The sequence below is a fragment of the Myotis lucifugus genome, unplaced genomic scaffold, assembly GCF_000147115.1.
Source record: "Myotis lucifugus unplaced genomic scaffold, Myoluc2.0 scaffold_66, whole genome shotgun sequence".
NCBI lineage: Eukaryota > Metazoa > Chordata > Mammalia > Chiroptera > Vespertilionidae > Myotis > Myotis lucifugus.
In genome coordinates, this window is record NW_005871114.1 from 208,995 (window position 1) to 231,244 (window position 22,250).

The 22,250-nt window shown below is 39.6% G+C and overlaps 2 protein-coding genes and 1 pseudogene across 2 annotated transcripts in view; 1 reads left to right on the forward strand and 2 right to left on the reverse strand.

The window, feature by feature from the left end:
- Window positions 1–2,458, reverse strand: part of CUTC (cutC copper transporter) — a 44,536-nt gene extending 42,078 nt beyond the window's left edge. The window contains exon 1 of the mRNA XM_023754845.1: window positions 2,420–2,458. The gene's annotated coding sequence lies outside the window, so the exon portion shown is untranslated. The remainder of the gene's footprint in view (window positions 1–2,419) is intronic.
- A 139-nt stretch (window positions 2,459–2,597) lies between these two features.
- ENTPD7 (ectonucleoside triphosphate diphosphohydrolase 7) lies at window positions 2,598–21,481 on the reverse strand. The gene is made up of 11 exons (XM_014456886.2): window positions 21,361–21,481; window positions 21,002–21,207; window positions 20,610–20,760; window positions 16,841–16,944; window positions 14,670–14,726; window positions 13,974–14,107; window positions 12,503–12,669; window positions 9,407–9,731; window positions 7,066–7,151; window positions 6,079–6,240; window positions 2,598–4,099 (listed from the first exon to the last, which is right to left on the reverse strand). Exons 1-11 carry the CDS (start codon window positions 21,441–21,443, stop codon window positions 3,868–3,870), a joined length of 1,707 nt encoding a protein of 568 aa, XP_014312372.2. The 5' UTR covers window positions 21,444–21,481; the 3' UTR covers window positions 2,598–3,867.
- LOC102422373 lies at window positions 9,997–11,253 on the forward strand (annotated as a pseudogene).
- Window positions 21,482–22,250: the final 769 nt, after the last annotated feature.

Genomic DNA, 22,250 nt, shown 5'->3' on the forward strand with positions numbered 1-22,250 from the left:
GTTTAATGTCTTATGGTTCTCCCTTTGGAACTAACCTCAGATCATCTTGTCTAGCCACCCTGTTTTACAGATGAGAAATGAACCAGAGAGGGCAAGTGACTTGCCTGGAGTAACAGAGCTAGTTAATGACAAAGCCAGGACTAGAATCCAAGTCTGCTGTTCATGAAGTCTGATGTTCTTTCCCCAAAATCATACCACCCACCTGTTTTTCACTCCTGACAAAAAGCAAAACACAAAACTGTAAGAATAGGGCTAGGGGTGGGGGGTGGGGTGGGGAGGAGCTTCTATTTAGGAAGCTCTTAGACTGAGGAGGGAACAGTCAAAATATTTTGGATGACATCAGAAGAATAAATAAAAATAGTGGAAACTGATTAAAATTTCCTTGACCAAGGAAAATCAATTCAAGGAACTAAGGTACAAAGAGAAAGATGGTATAATTTCCCTTAGAATTAACTGCAACTTAAGTGAATATAATGCCATATAATTGGATGTTACTCATATTTTCCTTATGCTGTAGTGATAAGAACTCAGAGGAGAGTGATGGGTTGTGCCATAAAACATCACCCCTTTAAGCCACCGACTCTGGTTCTGACATTTGTGACCTGTCTCAGTGACAATAAAAGTACTAAAACAGTTCAGGCTCATTGTTGCTATTATCGGAAACACTAGTTTGTAGGATTCAAAGGAACTACTGGAATGTGAATTTTATGAAACCATAATTATATTCACAGAACTACTCAAAAGGCAAAAATGCAAAAAGAAACCTTTTAAAAATCTTGAGAAACAGCTAAAAAGCAAGACAGTCTGACTCAATAAGCAAAAATATTTCATGAAAAGAAAGCAATATATATAGTTGCCCCTCTGCAAGAAATAAATGGCTCCTGTTTCTAGCGAATGAAATGTAATTTAAGATCATTAATTGGGAGCAATGGGAGAAGTACAGGAACCAGTACTAAGAGCATCTATTCAGTTTTTCTGAAGGGCGTGATAAAAATGTGTCCTTCATTTTATACTATGAAACTCTGACACGTTTTACTCACGGCAATAAAGACAGGCCAAGATTATAATATTAAAATAATATACAGGAGATAGCAGACTAATTAAAATAAATTAAGAATATGAAATACATTTACAGTCAAAGAATTATAAACATAAGTATCCTGAGTTTCTGAACTGTAAAAAAAAAACACAGTAATATCAATCTGAAAGAATGCCATATGATTGAATAATATATATAAAAATCTGAACAGAATGTCTGGTACACATTAAGGCAGGGGTGGGCAAACTTTTTGACTCAAGGGCCACAATGGGTTCTTAAACTGGACCAGAGGGCTGGAACAAAAGCATGGATGGAGTGTTTGTGTAAACTAATATAAATTCAAAGTAAACATCATTACATAAAAGGGTACGGTCTTTTTTTTTTTAGTTTTATTCATTTCAAACGGGCCGGATCCGGCCCCCCGGGGCCGTAGTTTGCCCACGGCTGCATTAAGGACTTAACAAATGGTAGCTATTATTATTATAACCAGGAAGAATAACTTCATAAGAGCTTTCAATCTGGACTAATCACCACCTCCTCCCTGCTTCAACTTCATTTTGAGACACAAAAGGGATCACCGTTAGCCTATTAGGTAGCTTTTGACTAGATCACTGACTAGATCTACAAGAAAAATGCAAATAGTATTTGGAAACCAAGGTGAGAGGAAAAGAGTTACCTGAGTAGGCAAGGGCTAAGAAAAACATTTTGACATTATTTATAAGCAGCATTCATAAGGCGAGGGCTTACAGTGACAGAAAGATAAGTCAAAGAAAATCAAGGTAATTTAGAAGTCTTAGAAATTACTGTGATATAAGTCCTAAAAATATATTTCCAAAGGAAACTATAAGATACTTGGCCAGATCCATTATTATCTAATTTGAAAACCGTTCAAGACTTGTCATTTTTTTACCTTGATTTTTCTCTGTTTTATGAAGCATTTAATTCCCTTCTGCTTCCAGTATGAAATTTACATTTTAAGAATTTCACTTCTGCCCTGGCCAGGTGGCTCAGTTGCTTGGAGTATTGTCTGTGCACTGGGGGTGAGGGTGAGGTGCATGTTCGATTCCCAGTCAGAGCACATACCTAAATAGCTAGAATTGTCCATGCAGAAGGCAGCTGATCAATGTCTCTCACATTGATGTTTCTCTCCTGTTCTAAGAATCGATAAAAGTATATCCTTGGGTGAGAATTAAAGGGAGAAAAAAATAAAAAATCGTTTTCACTTTTTTCCCTTGAAAGTCAAGGTCCATTTCCCCTAGTTATCTAATTTTAGAAATCAAGATGACAAAAAAAAAGAAAGCTACTTCAACTCTGGGAGCACATTCTTGGGCAGGACATTCAAGGCTACATATAGGAAAGGATAAAGTATAAAGAAAGTACCATGAGAGAAGGTGGAAGCTCATGAATGAATCCTCCTGCAACGTAAAGGCCAGGAGGAGCAAAGCTCCTGGAGGGTCACGGATGAAAATGCAATAATTATGGCTTTTCCTCTCTCCTCATTAATGGAAATGCTGTTTGTGACTGAGCAATCTTTTAACAAAGGTTCTGAAAGTTTCCATGTGGCTTAATAACAGATTTATCTATTTATTCCAAAGTTTAGAATTTGCTTCTTTTCAGACAAACCCAGAGTCAAATTGAGAAAATTTCGATTTCTCAGAAAAATATGAATAAATAAGAACTTCGATTTTATTGCCTTTGCCCACTATCCTGATATTGTTCTTTCCTTCTATAAAAACAACCCAAATATATCCCTTCCCAAACTATTGCTTTTATTGATCTTAGCAGTGAAATAAAGGAACTCTTTTGAATCTTCCTGTATACGGACTCATAAAAATAGGCCTGGAGACTTGGGGTGGTGAACACACCATATAATATACAGCTGATGTATTACAGAATTGTACACCTGAAACCTAAATAATTTTATTAACTAATGTCAGCCCAATAAAATCAGTAAAAAAAATAATAATTTTTTTTAAAATAGGCCTATAGGACAGTGACCTGAAACCAAACCCAGGTCTCCAATACCCATCACAGTTTCTCCATCCTACAAGCATATTTAAGACTCAAAAAGAAAAATTAATGCCCAAACAGCCTCTGAGGCACATAGACATGGAAAATTTTTCTGTCCTGGTCATACAAGACATCAGATAAGACTTAGTCAAAATCTTTGATGATCCATTCATTTAGAAGGGGTTCTAACCTTTTAAAATCACAAACTAACATCAGCAACACTGTCAGGGACCTTGGTCCACACTCAATGGCTTCTTTGTCAAAGAAACAAAGACGTTGTGTTATTTTGGTTGCCTGGAAATTCATATCTGTTCCACTGAACTGCAAATTATCTTGGACCCCTATTAAGGGTTGTGGACCTCCACATAAATGATCTCTCTGTTACAGAGAAAGAAGGGGCTGCTGCACTTGCTAGAATGTCTTCGGTTTGTGTCAGACGCTCCAAGTCTGGTTTCACCTCAGCTTCCAGGGTGCCCAATGCCAAACTTCATGCTTTAGCAGGGGGAGAAAAGTCTAGATCCCTGGAACACACCAGATCTCTCAGATAAAGGAGAAGCGTGCTTCAATTGGACTAAGGCTGGTCACCTTTGTTAGCACCAATCTCTCATTACTTAGTTCTTCACAGACTAAGTTACAGCTTCTCAGATAAGAGGACCTGGAGATTGAGAGGAATTAAAGAAGATATTAAAGTGGAAATTCCAATGCCAAAATATCCACCAGGTCAGGCAAAACAGCATCCGAAGCCATTACAAGAAAGTGGTGGAATTCAATGAGCAGCAACTCTGGAGTACTTGAGCTTCCACAGTCCTTACTCGGCCTCAAGGCCCCACCTGTACCCCAATCATGGGCACCACCTCTTCAATCCACAGCAAGTTCAATGGAGCTGAGGCTCGAGTCTGTCGGTGGTGAATTCGGCGTAGCCGCAGAAGGTACAGGATGATGGCCAATAGCACCACCAGGATACAGGCGAAGAAGAGATAGTGGTTGTAGACAAAGGAGAGGCGGAACCAGCTACTATGGGCCTGTCGGACACCTTCCTGCCGTAGATCCCTAGGGAACAGTTTGAAGGTGAAAAGAAATGTTAGTTTCAGAGAGAAACCTTTATGCTGATGTAAAAGGCCCAGTGATGTTAGCCCATTTATTCCATCCACGCAAACATTCTAGGATACCAGCTCCATTGAGCAAGCAAAGCTGAATCATGCCCCCAACCCCAGGGCTGCTGTGTGATTCTTTCTATACCTTCCTTTCCAAGCCTAAAGAGGACGCCACACAGGCCTAAATCTTCCAGAATCTGGGGACAAAATCAGAAGGCAAAAAAGTGAACAGTAGGGCAAGACTGGTCATTTATAACATTAGTCTTAACCGCGGCCCCTTAACACTCTGACCTAACAGTTTGTAAATGTAGTACTAACAAGAAGAGGGTGGTCCCTGAATCCAATCAAGAAATCAGCCCTAGCCAGTTTGGCTCAGTGAATAGAGTGTCGGCCTGTGGACCAAAGTGTCCCGGGTTCAATTCCGGTCAAAGGCAAATGCCTGGGTTGTGGCTCGATCCCCAGTGTGGGGCATGGAGGCAACCAATCAATGATTCTCTCTCATCATTTATGTTTCTCTCTCTCTTTCTCCCCCTCTCCCTTCCTCTCTGAAATAAAAAAAATTACACACACACACACACACACACACACACATATATATACAGGCAGTCCTCGGGTTACATCGGACTCGACATACTCATTTAATGGTTACGTTGCCATCTCCCATTTATTTATAAAAAAAAAGTTCCATCATTTGGACGTATGTACATATGTGCTTTATGTTTTTTATTATTTATTTACCACAAGTAAAGGTCAGGAGTTTAAATTTTTTTTTACTGTTTCACTTCATTACTGCTGTGTATGTGCTCCATGTGAGTGACATAGGTGTTTATGTAGGTGGGTTCCAACTTACTGCGAAAATCGCATTACGTCATGCCGTAGGAACGAATCTCTGACGTAACCCGAGGACCTACTGTATATGAAATCAGAGTATGTCTAAATCTTTTTTAAAAGTTACTATGCTTTCTAAAAATTTAGGTTATGGCTAAAGAAAGCTGTCGTCTGATCAATTCTATTATAATCTGGACAAACATTAGAGACATGGAAAGCTAAGTGCAGTGGTCTGCCTGCCTGTCTGGAACAGAAGCCCTTCTCTGGTGGTCCAGATAAAAGATCGGTTTTTGTTTTGTTTGAACTGCAGTGTTACTGTTTTTAAATGTGACTCTCAAAACTGAAAGACTGCATATAAAATCTGGACTTCTGGCTTCTCTTGACAAATGAGAAGTGGCAAATGCTGGGCCATCACTTCTGCATGACAGGGGCCAGCCCTTCGCGGAGGGCACACACTCTCTAGCTCCCCACTTCTCTGACTTCTATCACCTGCAAGGCTTTTGACAGTATTGAGTTTAGTGAAACAGGCATCAAAAAATAAGAATTCATTTTAGTTTTGAAATAATCCAGGGAGAGAGTACCTAAAGATTATCCCAAATACCTTCTGGTTTACAACAGCAAGACATAAGGCCATGATCGTGTGATGAAAATTTCCCCCCTCGGAACATCTCACACCTTCTGCTGGAATTCGGGCCCACCGAAAGCCTTCGAGGCAGTGGCACCATCTCTAGCCTGGCATTGGTCATTGGGAGAGATGGCTCTGGACAGACAGCCTACCCCAGTTTTATGGCCAGATGTGTTTTCCAGGGTAATTTAAGAATGCCATTTTAATTTCTCAGTGTCTTGGAAGTGGTTAGTGAGAGCTCAACCCTAAAGTTTGATTTGTGGTGGATCAACAAATAAAACTGAATTTCTGAAAGTGCAAAGCTGAGGAACGGACTCCAGACCCATAATGCTCAACCTTCTTTCTGTTTCAACATAGTAAGAGCAGTCCACCTGGTAGGAATAAAGCGAGTTTGCTTGTTTGTTTGTTTGTTTGTTTGTGGGACGTGTCGCTTAAGAAACCTATTCTGAGCTCAAGATGCCAGCTTTGTTAGTCCACCATACCTGAGTGGTAGGAATCGTGTTTTATACAGAATGGCTCCCAGCGTCCACTGAACCTCCCGGTCATATACCAGCTGGGCTGTCCGTAGGTTTGGGTAGTCATAGGGAAAGTGGAATCCTTCATGAAGGACTTGGTACATCCAAGCCGATTTAAAACACTGATATCTGTGTGACAAAAATAACTCATCAATAAAATTTTACATTAGAAGTAAAACAATTCTAATGCTTTCCTTTGCATACTCCCACGGGATGCAAAAATCTCTCTCCCAGCTTCACCTTCCTCACCACTAGGTGGAGCCAAATTTGAGTCTACTTTAACTTAACATTTACCACAAATGTGAAGAACACCTTTCTGCAGTAATAATAATATGGCTATGTTTTTCTTTCTTTTTTTTTTTTTTTAAGAGTTCTTATCTTCAGACAACATGCTGAAATATCTACATATGTAATTATGAAGTTTGGGATTTGCTTCAAAATAACCCAATTATGACAAGAAGGGAGTTGTGGGTGGGAAAATAGATGAGACAAGATTGGCCAGTAGAGAAGCTGGGTGATAGAGAGGTACACAGAATTTCATTGTACTATTTTTGTTCATGAGTTTAAAATTTTAAACTAAAATATTTACAAAATGAGAGGACCACTGAACCAAACTGACATTTGCTGAAACTGGGTGATAGTTACATGAGGGTTTACGTTAGTTATGTCTACTTTTCTGCATATTTTGTATTTTAATAAAGTTTTTTTTTTTTAAAAAAGGCCATCAGTTTTTATTTCAAACCACTTGGTGTGAACTCTGGTAACCACTGGTTTCCCTTGGCCTTGCTAAAATAGGCTCATTATTCGGCCCCTATCACTCAGAAAATCAAAATCTGATATATTCAAATTCTCCTTCAACATAAAATCCAATCTAGTATTGCTCACTTGCTCTCCTTCATTACACTTTATCTACATTTTAAGGCCACATGTAAGGGGGAAAAGGAAATTACTTACTTGAGTCGATGCTCATCTGCATGTGATGAATAAAGGCCATTCTTGAATCTCTGAGTTAGTACTGACCAAGCCATGCCACAGTAGTCCTGGAATGACCACAGAGAAATTATGCAACATGAAATTGGAGGCAAACTCTATAAACTTCCCCCACAGTCACAGCTGTTCCATTTCTAAAGTGGCTTGTGGGCTACTAGTTGACAAAGGAAATCATAAATGGCATATTCATTCACTGAACACTGTGCCAGGTTCTGTGCAACACAAGTCCCAGGACTTGGGCTAGAAATACTCCTTTTTATTCCTAGCACCTCCAAGTCCAGTACAAAGCCAGCCTGAGATGACTCCTAAGCCTCGTAGGCCTCAGAGAGGGGTAAGGTTAGGACCAGAAATATCAACATCAGAACTCGAAGAGAGCGTCATTTTACTCTACAAAGGACTGACACGAGCAGGAAGAGCAGATGGAACAGAATCGTCAAACACCTAGCACTGCCTCCATGTGATAATTCTCACCAAAGGAATCATTCCTTTTGCTTTGTTTGTAAACTAACATTTCCTGAATGTTCACTATGTGCCAGGTGCTATTCCAGGTGCCAGGGGATCTGCAGTAAATACAACAGACAAAAATTTCTGTTGAATTTCTTCATTTCTCAGAAGCTTACATTCTAGTGATGGGAGACAATCTATAATAATAAAAGCTTAATATGCTAATTAGACCAGATAGCCGAACAACCTTCCGGACATCATTCCAGATGAAGCCCCAGCAGTGGGGCAGAGGCAGAAACAGGGGCGATGAGGCAGGCAGGCGAGCAGTTAGGGATGATGAGGCAGGCAGGGAGAGGGGTTAGAGGCAATAAGGCAGGCAGGCAGAGTGGTTAGGGGCAATCAGGCAGGCAGGCAGGAGAGCAGTTAGGAGCCAGCAGTCCCGGATTGCGAGAGGGATTGTCCGACTGCCAGTTTAGGCCTAATGCAGGATCGGGCCTAAACTGGGAGTCAGACATCCCCTGAGGGGTCCTGGATTGTGAGAGAGTGCAAGCCAAGCTGAGGGGCCCCCCTCACCGCCTCCCATGCAAGAATTTCATGCACTGGGCCTCTAGTAACTAAATATACATACATACGTACACATGTACACGTACAGAATGTGTTAAATGACATAAATGCTCACAGGAAAAATAAATCAGGAAAAGGTAATAGGTAATATTGGGGAGGCCTGCAATTTTGGCTGTGGTGGCCAGGGAAGGTATCATCGGGAAGATAAAATAAGAGTCAAAGTGAAAAAGAATAAGGGAATAAAAATAAAATCATCTCTTTTACCTGGGAAAGAGAACATATTAAGCCACTACCAACTTGGGCAAGCAGTGGTCAAGGGGAAAAAATTTTAAGTTTTAAAATGAGAGAAAGATTCAGGCCATGGACAGTTAGGGAGCCCTTGGACGCTGGGAAAGAAAAGGAAATATGAGGGTAATCCTGGAGACTGGAGAGGACAAAGCAAACACGAACCAGGTTTTCCTCAATATTTCTTAAGGACTGCCTTTAGGGAACAGAATAGTACACATATTCTTCCATTGGACGTCTTCCACCAAGAGAACCCTAGAGAATTATAAGAAAGCAGGAAGGAAAAGATAAAAAATATAAGAGAGAACAGCTTCTTCCCATAAATTTCTCTGATAAGAGAGAGATCAGAGAACTCTACACAAAAATTCAAAGTGATGAATCTAAATTAAAGCAGGAACTACAGAAAGCTAGTTGAACTTTCACCTGTCCAGGTAACTAATGATTTAAGCCTATAGGATGTTTGAGTCTTATATATGTTCAAAGTGAATTTAAGTTTAAAGAATACTTCCCCCATCATTGCACATTTTCACATCTTTCTAATATTCTCAGTGACCGTACACCACTTCAACTTTTTAATAGCTCAAACCAAGAAAGTGAAAATGGACTTGTCCACTTGTGTGACATCATCTCCAAAAGCACATTACAACTGGAAACACCCAGTAGGGAAAAATATCTAAAGATGACACTACTTGGCCACAAACATTAAACAAGACTATTGGTGAGTTAGAGGAAAACTATTAGCTGCCACAACAATTTTGGAGCTGGGGATACTTTGGCTGAGAGGACACTGGGAAGCTAAGCTTAACTAATTGAAGGTAGAATAGCATAGCAAATTCCTTAATTCCCCTAAATACTATACTTCCTCACCTGTAAAATCAGAGTTCATAGGGTTCCTGTAAAGAGTCAAGTGAAACCATGCATGCAAAGCTCTTTGCATAGCACCTGGAGCAAAATTAGGCATCCAATAAATAGCCACTGGTGGCCTGAGTCATCTTTCTTATTAATAATTTACCTGAGCAGCCTTGGCAAATGTTGGCCCATGGTAGCGGCCACCGATGCGCAACACATCCTCCGTGCAGTAAAAAAACTCAGAGAAACCGTAGAACTCGCTGTTGTTGAAGTCAATTGGTGACTGGTAGATGCCATTCAGGGAGGCCTGGCTGGTGTTAGAGAGAGCCAGCAGGGGGCTCAGCATTGCCCCACAAGTCGACCAGTCTCCTTTTCCTCGGACATGCAGGACCTGGCTGTTCCTCTCCACCACATCTGTGAGTCCCACGGGCAGGCAAGGATCCAGAAATGGACTGTCAGGACTCAGACCTGTCTTCTGGCCCAACAACCTATTGCAGTGACAACAACAAAACACATCATCACTACTGTACTCAATCTACTCTAAGAAACGCCTAGTTGAAGAAACCTGGCTTAAGAATGTGCTTCATGGATACCTAGTTGCTCTTTTGCACGACCTCCCCAGAAATGAGGATAGAGTATTACCATGTAGTTGAGTCACATGAATATTTAAGCAAATTCAATTTAGCAAAAAAAGCAAAAAGGAAAAATAGAGAAATATGGCAGTGATCAATTTTGTTCAACCTTTTAGTCAACATGTATATTTCCCAGTGTAAAGTAAAACTGGAGATGTGAATCTGCTATTCTCCATCCAGTCTTCATTCCCACTTGCCTCTTTAAAATGCAAAGACCTCACCATGCCTAGTGTGGTTCTAATGTTTAAAAGAACTACTGGAAGGAGGGGAAGTGGGAGGGACTGGGGAGTTTCCTCAGGAGAGGACCTGGAGTGGTGCAGTGTCAAAGGCTAGCAATAGTGCCCTGGCCGGTGTGCCTCAGTTGGTTGGAGCATCGTCCCATACACTGACGGGACATATACAGGAGGCAACCAATTGATGTTTCTCTTGCATCAATGTTTCTCTCTCCCTTCCTCTCTCTAAAATCAATGAAAAACATATCTTCAGGTGAGAATTTTTTTTAAAATGGCTGGCAATAGTGAGGTACACATGCCTGGCTGTGACTGGGTAGGGAAGGGCTATCACACAGTTCTGGTTAAAGTCTATACTTGCCAAGAGCGACAGTATTCTCATTCCTGAGGAGATTAATATGCAGATCTTGCCTGGATCAGTGGTTGAGCATTGACCTATGAACCACGAAGTCACAGTTCGATTCCAGGTCAGGGCACATGCCTGGGTTGTGGGCTCCTGCCCCAGTAGAGGGCGTGCCAGTAGAGGCAGCTGATCAGTGATTCTCTTTCATCATTGATGTTTCTCTCTCTCTCCCTCTCCCTCCTCCTCTGAAATCAACAAAAACATTTTTTAAAAAAATGTAGATCTGGGCAGGGATGAAAATTAAGTGCAGACCAAGTAACTGCCAACTGTGGTTAACTATGCATCAGTTCCTAAGCAGACAGACATGAAGAGTGGACTTCCTGAGATGAGGATGCACACACAAGGATAAAGACTGAAAAAGAGAATGGGAATGTGGCAACACAACAAAATGCTTGGGCAACTGGAACCCATTTTAGGGATGTGACACTAACTATAAGGAAAACTTAGAAAATTGTTTTAAGAAGATAGAACCAGGAAGTTTTGACATCTCAGGAAGCACAGGTTTCTCTGATAGATTAGCAACCACACAAGGTGAATAATCACTTATGTGAATTACCAGATGACTTAGATACATGGCAAGAAAATGCCAATGTGTGGGAAGACGATGCAGCCTGGCAAAGTCTGAGGTAGAAAACAGCAGACGCAGAAAAAAAGAGCAGCAGAACAACAAAGGAAGAAAATGGTAAAGGAAGCACAGTGACTAACGAAGAAGGAACAAAACAAAATTGGTGTGAAACTTTCATAATAATTGTTCAGATGTCATAGTGCCAGCAGGAGTGAACTGAGCTCCATAACCCAAGTAACATTTGTATGGATTTAAGAGTATTTTCAGAATACAAACACACTGCTTGATTTCAATGCATTTATCAAGTATCCAGGATAACAGGATTCTCCCAAAACTTCTTGAACTCTTACAAAAACTTTAAAGATTTATGAGACAATATTTTTTAACATGCTCCCAACATAATTTAGAGCTGTAGAAAACTAACATATACCAGTACTTCTACAAATGGGATATATCAATACCTTTTCAAAGTAGTGTTTCTAGCTAAACAAATGGGGGTAAATAATTGTATGGTGAAAAGAACTGCCATTTATGCTTTCCTTCATTGTGCAGAATGATAAAATAATTTTAAATGTTTTATTTATTTATTTATTATTTTTGTTGTTGTTAATCCTCACCTGAGGATATTTTTCCATTGATTTTTAGAGAGTGGAAGAGAGAGGGAAAGACAGAAACATCGATGTGAGAGAAACACATTGATTGGTTGCCTCCTGGATGAGCCCTGCCAAGGCCGGGGCCAGGGAAGAGCCTGCAACCTTTGGTCTGCAGATTGATGCTCTATCCACTGAGCCAAACCGGCTAGGACTATAAAATAATTTTTAATGCTAAAGAAACCCACAATTGTTTGTACATTATGGCCTAACTACTTTATCTGGTACTTAAATAAAATTTTAAAAAATCAGTGATCTGGTCCAGGCTGAAGGAAAACTGTCATTCTGGAAATAACAAGAGAATAACTTAAAGGTTAATTTTGACTACACATGCTTTTTATCTTTTAAGCACACTACAGAACCTAACTCCCACAAAACATGCAACTACACTGTAATTCAACAAGCATGTCTTGAGCATTTCCATGTAGAAGGAACTGCTAGAATCTATATTATACTGCACATTTAAAATTAACAACTTAATCTCAATCCCATGAGGTCTGAAGTGAGACACAGCAAGAGGTCACCACAATAAGCTGCTGTACTTTTTTATGGATCCTGTTATGTAACAAAGATCAGAATGCACTCTCACCCAGATCATCTACCAGAGGGTCTCAACTACCAGATCAACTACCGGAGGGTCTCTACGAGATGCTACCCCATTGGCAGGGCTGGTCAGGAAGAAGAAAGCAAGGACGTATCTTAGTAGGATATGAACATTTCTAATATCTGCAATCTGACAACATTCTATTTCGGAAGCACAGACCCCAGGTCAAACGTACCTGTTTTTGTTAAGCGTTTCATTCAGCACAAGGTCTTCATAGCGCTGTCGGGCAAAGTTGCCCCCAAAACCCAAAAAGGTGGTGACGTAAACCCTATACACATGTTCAGTGTGATGCACATCACAGCCCAGGTTGAATTCAGCCAGCAGGATCTTCGCAGCCTCTTCCTGTAATACAATGAAAAGGGGAAAAGGGAATTTTAGTTTAGGTTGATTTCTAGAAAGCTATGACATTGCTATACATCAGGCTTCATTTGATATGACTATTTAAAATATCTGTAACATTCTTTCATCCTCATAGCATTATTTTAAACAAAAACATAAAGTGACAAGACTGTATAAAAAAGAACAAATCAGGGAGGCTAAATACCAAGTTAGAGACTAAAACACAATTTGTAGTTATATAGAAGGTAGAAATACTACAGATGTCATTATCTTGCATGTACTTTTCTCATTTTCCAGTTCTCTAAAATGGGAATGTAGTGTTTTCATAATTAGAAAAAAATCCTTTGGAAAAAATAAATTTAAGGAATTTGAGAAATCATCATGAGATGTATTCTATGGCCTTTTCTGAAACGATTCAAGAAGTCCTAATGTTCCCTGTGACATTGGAATTGGGAAAGTTCAATTTTATTGTACCTCCATTGAAAAGGTGCTCTATCTATCTATTTATGACTAATAATGAATATGAAGTTTCATTTGGTTGCATAATTTTGTGAATGTGCACAATTTTGTGAATTGTATAAAAAATACATTAGGCATTTAAGATTAAGATTTATTTTTATTTTATTTTTATATTTTCATTGATTTCAGAGAGGAAGAGAGAGCAAAAGAGAGAAAGAAACATTAATGAAGAGAATCATTGATCAGCTGCCTCCTGCATGCCCCCTACTGGGGATCAAGTCCACAACCCAGGCATGTGCCCTGACTGGGAATCAACCAGTGACCTCTTGGTGCATGGGACAACGCTCAACCACTGACCCACATTGGCCAGGGCTCAAAGTACATTCTTTACATTCTAGTCAGGTAAGAAATATAAGAATGAAATCATTGGTAATAAATGATCATTTGGTAATCATTTAATGAACAAGGGAATAAATTTAATGAACAAGTATGTACCGAACAGTGTGCTCTGGGATGTATATGCATTATCATGATTAACTCTAAGGCAACTTTAGGAGACAGGCAGTATACTTATAATTGCTAAAATGTATTAAACATTTATTATATGGTTGCCAGTCTGCTTAGTGCTTTACACTCATGGATGTATTTCATCCTCACAACTTTATGAAGTAGATACTACTGTTGTTCCCTTCCTATATATTAGGAAACTAAGGCTCAGAGAAAGAACACAAGCTCGCAAGTCTCTGAACAAATATTTGTACCCAGGCAAGTTGGTCTAAATCCAAAGACAGTGCTCTTCTTTTTTAAATACTGACATTCCCAGTGACTTTCCCTAAAAGGTAAAATACCTGTTTTGGAGGAAGGACTGAGGTTGAGGTAGGAACTTCATAAGCAATTTGGAGAGAGGCTCCTCCCATATCCAGTATTCCTACTGTCCTTCTGCGTCCTGCTGCCAATTCCTGCGGGGCTTCAGCATCTGATTCTAAAATAAACAGGGAACAGTTGGGGCGCATATGACAGGTAGCTAATCATGTTTCTCTCTCTCTCTCTCCCTTCCTCCCTCCCTCCCTCCCTCCTTTCCTCTCTCAAATCAATAAAAGCCCTACTCAGATGAGGCCCACAAGGGCAAATATATCCTCCTCCCATCTTAACTCATGTAATTAAGGTGTTTATTGTTCTACAAAAATCCAATAGGAAAAAAAACTTGTGTTGTATGGAGGGAGTGTGGGGACAAAAATGGCAAAATGTTAGTAAGTGCTGAGTCTGGGTAACAGATTCATAGAGGTTCATTTCATTATTTACTCTACTTTTGTGATAGTTTGAAACTTGCCATATTAAAGAGTTAAAAGAAATAAAAGAAAGCAAATTAGGCTGGACAATGAAGCAATTTAAGTTTTTTGGGTTTTTTTATATGTATTTTTTTTTGCAATTTAAGTTTTAAAAAAAGAAAAACAACCCAACATTAGTGCTTATATGCTTACTGGTAGGGTATGATTTAAACCTTCAGCCCTACTTAAAGAACTTCATAAGAAAACATTACTCACCATCCACATGGTCGAATCTTCCCAAAACAAAGTTGATTCCAATCCATGCATAAACCCCTAGGAGAGAAAGAGAAAAGCCCTCGCTTAGTTCTCGACTGCTACAGCATGCATGCACCTCTCTCGCAGGGCTGCTCTATTCTCCTTTTCTTGGGGAAAAAGTGCTAATAGTATTTTACTCTACACTCTCAATGTATTAATGTAAAATCTTTTATCTTGTGATGCTTTTCCTTTTAAAACTATTTGCATTTTCTCAATTTCCTACAATGAATAGGAATTATTGTGTAGAAACAAACATTACACAAAGTAAATCTTGGAGTTCTGGTTCTGGACAAGATGGAGTAAGCACATTCCACCAACCTCCCCACTGAATACAATATAAACTCTGGAGAGCATGTCGGGGGCAGCTTTCTGAGAAGTCTGAAAGAAATGCCAGCAGACACACTGGGACAGAGATCAGAATTTAAAAAAGCACCACACCAGTCATGAGCGTCCCATCTTTTTCTCTTACATTGCCTGGCCTGGACTCACAGGCAGCTTGACTGAAACACAAAGTACACGCCAGTGTGGACAGAAAGAACTTTAAGTCCTTGCTTTCTGTTCTGAGGAGCAGGAGAGGGGACTCCAAAGGTTTAGGGAGAGTGGGGAAAATCCCTTGCTTTTTTTCCTTAATTTTGTTCTCTCCCACCGGGCAATCCTTCGGCAGCAGAGGTGACTGTTGGGCAGGTTCCTAAAACTCCGAGGGATGTGAGTCCTTTTTGATCAAAGGAACTGCAGCCTTAAGAGTTGCAACAAATCCCTATTGCTTATTTCTTCCCCTCTGTCCTCCACCACTTGGCCCTGGATGCAGACACATCATGGGAATGCATGGCAGAGCGGACAAATTAAAACTCTAGCTTTCTAACCGGAGGACCATGACAGTGAGCCCTGGGGAAATGGAAAGTGTTGGGGAGATCGTGGAGAGAAGAAATAAAGTGGTGAACTCCTGGGCTCACCTCCAAGCTACACATGCATGGATCTGACTCTAAACAATATATCAAAGGTGTTGAGAACTGAGGTAGGGGCTAGACAACCAATTTGTATGGGCTAAGCCCAGGTTCCGTATTGGCCAACGCCTGGCACACGCATGGGACTTCAATAACAGTGCCATGGCTTTGAAAATGAACCAATAGAATCACAGCCCACAGAAGGCAGGTCAGACCTTGAGGCCAGAACCAAGCTAGGTAAACTATCTGCTCAAACAAACATCAATATTCTTCTTACGAGTGAAACAAGACCCAGAGTCTCATAATGTAATATTCAAAATGCCCAGGATATAATATAAAATTACTTGGCATACAAAGAACTAGGAAAATCTCAACTCATAAGGGAAAAGATGGTCAAAAGATGCCAACCCTGATATGACAGAGACGTTAGAATTATCAGACAAAGATATTAAAACAGCTACATAACAAAGAAATAAAATCAGTCTTATAATGAATGGAAAGGCAGAATGTCTCAACAAAGAAACAGAAAAAGAGCCAAATGAAAATTTTAGGGCTGAAAAACGCAATGTTGAAATTGAAAACGGTAAATCTTTTCCCTTATGTAGATGGCAACTAGAAGTCTTTTTCAAGAAATGAAATATAATTCATCATATAGGCCACAGTGAGAACACACATTCAACTCCACCTCAAAACTACAAAGCCAATAGTGTGGGTTTTTAGGAAGCATCTATACTGCATTATAGGTGTAAAAAAGGGAGAGCCCTTAACAAAAAAGTAACTCATCTTGATCAGTGCCTGAGATTAAAGTTTCCCCTTACTTTTAAACTCATAATTTGCTTTACATTCGAATTTGGCAAACTTAGTACAACCCTTAGGTGTATGTATGTTTTCAAAACTACTAATAGGTAACCAAAGATCCATTTGGAATCACCATTAAATACTAATACATTCTTATAAACGTAGTCCTTAGCACAAAGTTAAAAACGATATAAATTTATGACTTCTAGAGGGCAGCATTCTAAAGCAAATACCAATGCATAGTATGCAAATAAACTAGATAGCATAATCAAGAAAAGTTTTGTCAGAAAAATAAAAATCAGATATATAAAATAATCCTAAACACCCGTTAGAGAGACTAGGTCAAGGTTGGCTGGGAGGTGAACCAGCGTGCCCCTCAAGGCCCAATACCTTCTTGCTTCCCAGAGATCACTTCTGCCTGAGACCGTGAAAAGAGGAAGTCAAACTCCAGTGGTAAATCTTTCACTAGGTCAGCCAGGATAGCCAACTGCTTCCTGTAAGAGAGAACAAAAAGTTCAAAATTAATTGTTAAATTCTCTTTTCACAAACAGCCTCATCTTGACCTTCCTCATAGCCTTGTTATGACCTCACTGTTCATCCACCCCATCCCTTGTCAGGCCTGCTTTTCTATGGTAGCTCCTTTGATTCCAAAGGTTTCAACTGCCTCCAAAATATAGCCTCTGACTTAAAAGGCAATAGTAATACATTTTCTTTATATAATGTTACAAGTCAGAGTGACGATGAGACTATGGTTCTATGCCTCTCACAGGCTACATAAACCGCAGGAAGGTGAAGTACAGTTTTGCAATCTATAAAATAGCTATAATTACATGACTCCTAACTACTATGAAAGAAAGCTGCTACACTGCAGAGCACAGTCTCAGAAACAATGCCTCACTTCTCCACATAAGCAGCACTGTCAGGCCACAGATTTTTACACAATCCTGCACATAAGCTTACAATAAACTTTTAATCTCCTTTTCTATATTTCATGGCTGAATTATTTTTCTTTATAAAATCTTATCATTTGAGAACCCCAAATCAGGATCAAAATCCAAAGATTATAACAACTTGGGATTAACATTTGAAACCTAGTATCCATAGGGTAATTTTTTCCTCTACAGTGTTATATCATCATGTTATCAGACAAAGAGCAAAGAAACAAAGCTAGAAGTAATAATAAGAATCTAGAGAAAAATGTTGGTTAAAAATAAGACCAATTATTTTGTATTTTTAAAATTAGTCATTACAAAAATATTCTATTGGCTCAGATAGTTGTCAGCATGACTTAGTAAAGTTATGTTGTTAGCACTTCAAAGCAAAGAATTTAATGTAATAATCTTCCAATATAATGTCAAGTATAGTTTCTAAAAAAATTCATTGTTTACATATAAAACTCATGCAACATGGATTTCACATTGGGAACACGAGGTGCTATTTCATTCTCCCTATTGGTTATGCTTCTTAACTACCCAATGAAGAGGGCTTGCTTGTTTTAGTCATGATATGAAAGAAGGGGCACCAACATACACTGCTGTTTGGAATGAAAATTACTGGTACAACCTTTCTAATGGGCAATCCAGAACTACTTATCAAAAATTTTAATGTCCTTAGTCTTTGCCCCACCTATTACACTTTTGGAAATTTAATGCAAGGACATCATCAAATAAAAATATAAAGAGGAAAAATACTGCAGCATTATTTATAACAATGAAAAATTGGAAGTAGCCTAAATTACATCAATAGGAATTGGTTAAATTATTTACAGTACATCCACACAATGTAATACTATACAGATTTTAAAAGAAATGAGGTCAATTTATATCTACATGTATTGACATGAAAATTTGTCCAATATATTTTGAGTTGTAATGGGTTACAAAACAACATATGCTATGATTCCAATTTATATTAAAAAACAAAACACTAACTTTCATTTTCTAAGTTGTTTTTTTAAAAAACGTTTAATGGCTAAATGTTAACAACTGTTGAAGCTGGGTTAATGGGGATTCATTACACTGTTCTCTCTACTTTTATATATGTTTGAAATTTCCCATAATAAAAAGGTTTTTTTTCCCCTTAAATATCACCTTGTATTATCTTTATAATTTTTAAAAGGCTTTTTTATTACAAAATAAAAGGTTGGTGAAACAGTCTACTAGTCCAGGCCTTTGTCAAAAAAATAAAACCTAGTGCCAATAAATTCAAAATATAGTCCAGCTGATTTAAATCCATTTTGAATACTGCTTACAAATGCTAACAAATTAGTAGTAAAACATCGTTTATACAAAACAGGTTTTTGCAGTGGTAGTTACACTTATGTCAATAACTACAGTTGCTTTAGAGGTAGCAATGACTTCATAACCCAGGATACAGTTAGGCATTATAAAAAGAGGTGATCAGAAAAAAAGTTAAAAGAAAAGGCAAGTTCTTTAAAAATTCTTAAGATAAAATAGATATTAATGTTCAGAGCTTCCACGCTGACAGTTAACATTTAGACAAATGAAGTAAAACAACATAGTGGGGTTTGCTGGGACAATTTTTTGACAGAGTGCCAGGAGATGAGGCCATCCTCTCCTTTGCTCCAGACACACAAAACGTGGCCAAACCATCGCCCTGCTGGCTGACTAATGTTCTACCTCCAAGTCAGTTTTCCTCCGGCCCTCCTACCCGCTCCTTCGCGGTGAGACATAAATAAGGCTATTCACAGACTTGTGATGTGGCACTACTGTGTTATCTAGGCCAGCGGTCGCCAACCGGTGGTCCGCGGGCCCTGGTGGTCCGTGAGGTCCGAAAGGTTGGCGACTGCTGATCTATACTCTTCCCTGGGTTTCTAAAATTTTGAACAATGTAAATATTACTTATGTCAAAAACAAAAATTCTAAATTGCATGCACAGTATGATTGCAACTTTGTAGAAATTACATACAGAGAGAAAGGGAATGTGACAAAATGAAACAGTTTGATAGAGTAGTACGATTGTAAGTGTTTTGTTTTTTGTTTTCTGTTTTGTTTTTACTTTTAAGATTTCCTTTAATGATGTACGATTGCAGCTCTAATACTTAAAGTTTGGTTTTAAAAATAAGTTTAAAAAAGAAAATTTTTTTAAAGACCAAGATACATGGGAAAATAAGGAGCTAGAAGGCCCCCAAGTTGATGAATGGCTGTATAAAATTATCTGCTTCTTGACAGCAAACCAGATAGTAAACCAGTAGCTGCATGTCTCAACAGAAGGAAATAGTCTACTGAAAGAAGCGCTGACATATGTTATATTGTCTGGCATGTCTGGCATAAGCAGCATTGCAGCCTTAAATGTATAGCTGACGTTTCACTGTTGGCCAAGTATACAAAATGAAACTGTGAAAAAGGGAACTGCTGTTTACCAAGAAAAAATGCCTGATGCCTGTGAGATGATGAACATTCTAGAAGGATGAATTCTAAGTTAAGGGAGCTCACTCCCATCCCATGATCATATATCTGTGGAGGGGCCAGGGAAGTGGTCGAAGGGGAGACATCACAAAGAGGGATCTGGGCCAAGTATAGCCACTGCCTCTTCCTCTTCCTCCTCCTCTTCCAGTAAGGGAAGAGGGACCAGATAGCAAGATGCCAGGCCTAACTGCCATGGTCAAGTGGAAAAGACTTATCTGGCTGGGCTTGAAAAGACTGGTCAGTGTAGCAATGAAGCCTGAGCTCTGCACGTAGCACCAACTATCACCAGGGAGTCAGGCAAAGTTACACATAAAGCAGCATTCCTACCCGAGCCGTCCGACTAGCCCCCAGGTACCCGGTCCCTCTGGTGACCTTCCCACTACCATTCTGTTACTATGCTCCCGTTCTGGGTGCCTCATGATCCAAATTGAACACCATCACCACTGCTCCAAACCCTCAATCAAAACTAAGAATCATTACAGCCATCTCAGATAGATATGGATCCCAAAGAAGCAAATGACATAAAGGTGTGAACAATTTCCTGTGAAATCATTGGGTACAGGGGTAGATCTGCCCTATTTTTGAGCAAGGAGTCTTTTAGTGCCACCTGTCAACTCTGTGGTGAATCCACATCCCGCCTTGAGACCAGGAAACCACAGGGGACACGCCTGGAATCAGCCGCTCCTCTCTCCTGCCACCCATTTCCGTGTTTCTCAGCCCCTGCATCTCACCTCTCAGGAAGAAGCCGCATGCCCGCGGTGCACAGAATGTAGAGGGGGGTCTCCTTGTGCTTCTTCACAGGCACATGCGCAGCAGCAAAGCTCAGCAGAGGACGAAGGTAATCGCTGGCATGCTCGGGAGTGTCTGCCATGGCAGAGATTCCTTCAGAAACAGAAAATACTTTCTTTAAAAAGCAGATCACATGCACTCAGAAGCGCTCAGAAACTGATTCCCAACAGGTTCTGCTTACGGTCCTAAACTTTTATTTAATTGAGGGAGGGAGGCAATGAATGAGATATGCCTCCCATTATCCAGACTCCCAAGAGAAAAGGATATCTCTTCTCTCCTCTCCCAAGTCTGTAACAGATAAGAGAGATTGACAACAAATATATTCCGTTAGTACCTGGCTTGATTTTTTTAACCACCGGTTGGCTGTTGCGGTCTCTCATCTGTTTGATGTCCAGCAAATCATGGGGGTTCCCATTATGTCTTGGCCAAAAATAAACAAAAATCCGGGAGCCACTGCTGCCACAGTCCACAACAAGTCCGTAATTTAGATTTGGGTCTTCAGTATCAGTAGCTTCAAGCTCCCCTACTCGAGCCAAATACCTAAGCCGGGCAAAAAGACAGCTCAGTGTGAAGAAGCCAGGTCCACAAAAGGCACCACCATTTAATTCACTGTTCATGAATCTTCCTCAAACGTCTACATGTGCCAGGTACATAGGGCTATGGGTCCTAACACAGGAGTGAAGCAATACTGACCATATGTCCTGATGTATACGAGGCAACTGCTGATCTGTTTGCCTAGAGACCAATGAAGTTAGATAACTAAAAGACTCCTCCATGTTCGGGGGCAGTTCTGAAACTGGTTGTGGCAAGCTCTACAGAGCATTAAAGAGCTCCTAAGCCCAGGTAAATACCTGGTTTTTGTTGTTATAAGCCACTCACTTCTGCGGCGGTTTGTTAGACACACAAAATAACTAAAATAATTCTAATAATGTCTATCCTTTCTATATATAAACATAAAAACACTATAGAATGATGTATCACTTGACATGACATGTGTTTTCTGATTTTTACTTTTATTTACTTTTAGAGAGAGAGGAAGGAGAAGGGAGAAGAGAGAGAGACTGAGAGAGAGAGAGAGAGAGAGAGAGAGAGAGATCAATGTGAGAGAAAACATCAATTGGCTGCCTCCTGCACACCCAGTACCAGGGATTGAGCGTACAACCCAGGCATGTGCCCTGACCGGGAATTGAACCAGCAAACTTTTGGTGCCTGGGACAACGCCCAATCAACTGAGCTACACTAGCCAGGGCAGGGTGGTGATATTTTTTTATGGGACTTTTTGCTTTGCATTTTAAATTGCTACAATTACATGAATAAAAAAATGTATTTCATAAAAATAATAATTGTTCTTTTCTACAATCTCTTAAACGTTTTGTAGCTATAAAAAGAATGTTCATAAAATATGTAGCACAGGATATAAAGAAGAAGAAAAAAATGCCTGTGTGCCTAACACCCAGATTAAAAATAAAACATTACACTGTAAAACAATAAAAGCTTCTAGGCCCTAAGACGGTACTTTGTGTTGAGATTTTCTTAGATTCTCATCCCAAGACATCTGACTGAGAGCAGGAAGATGAAACCAG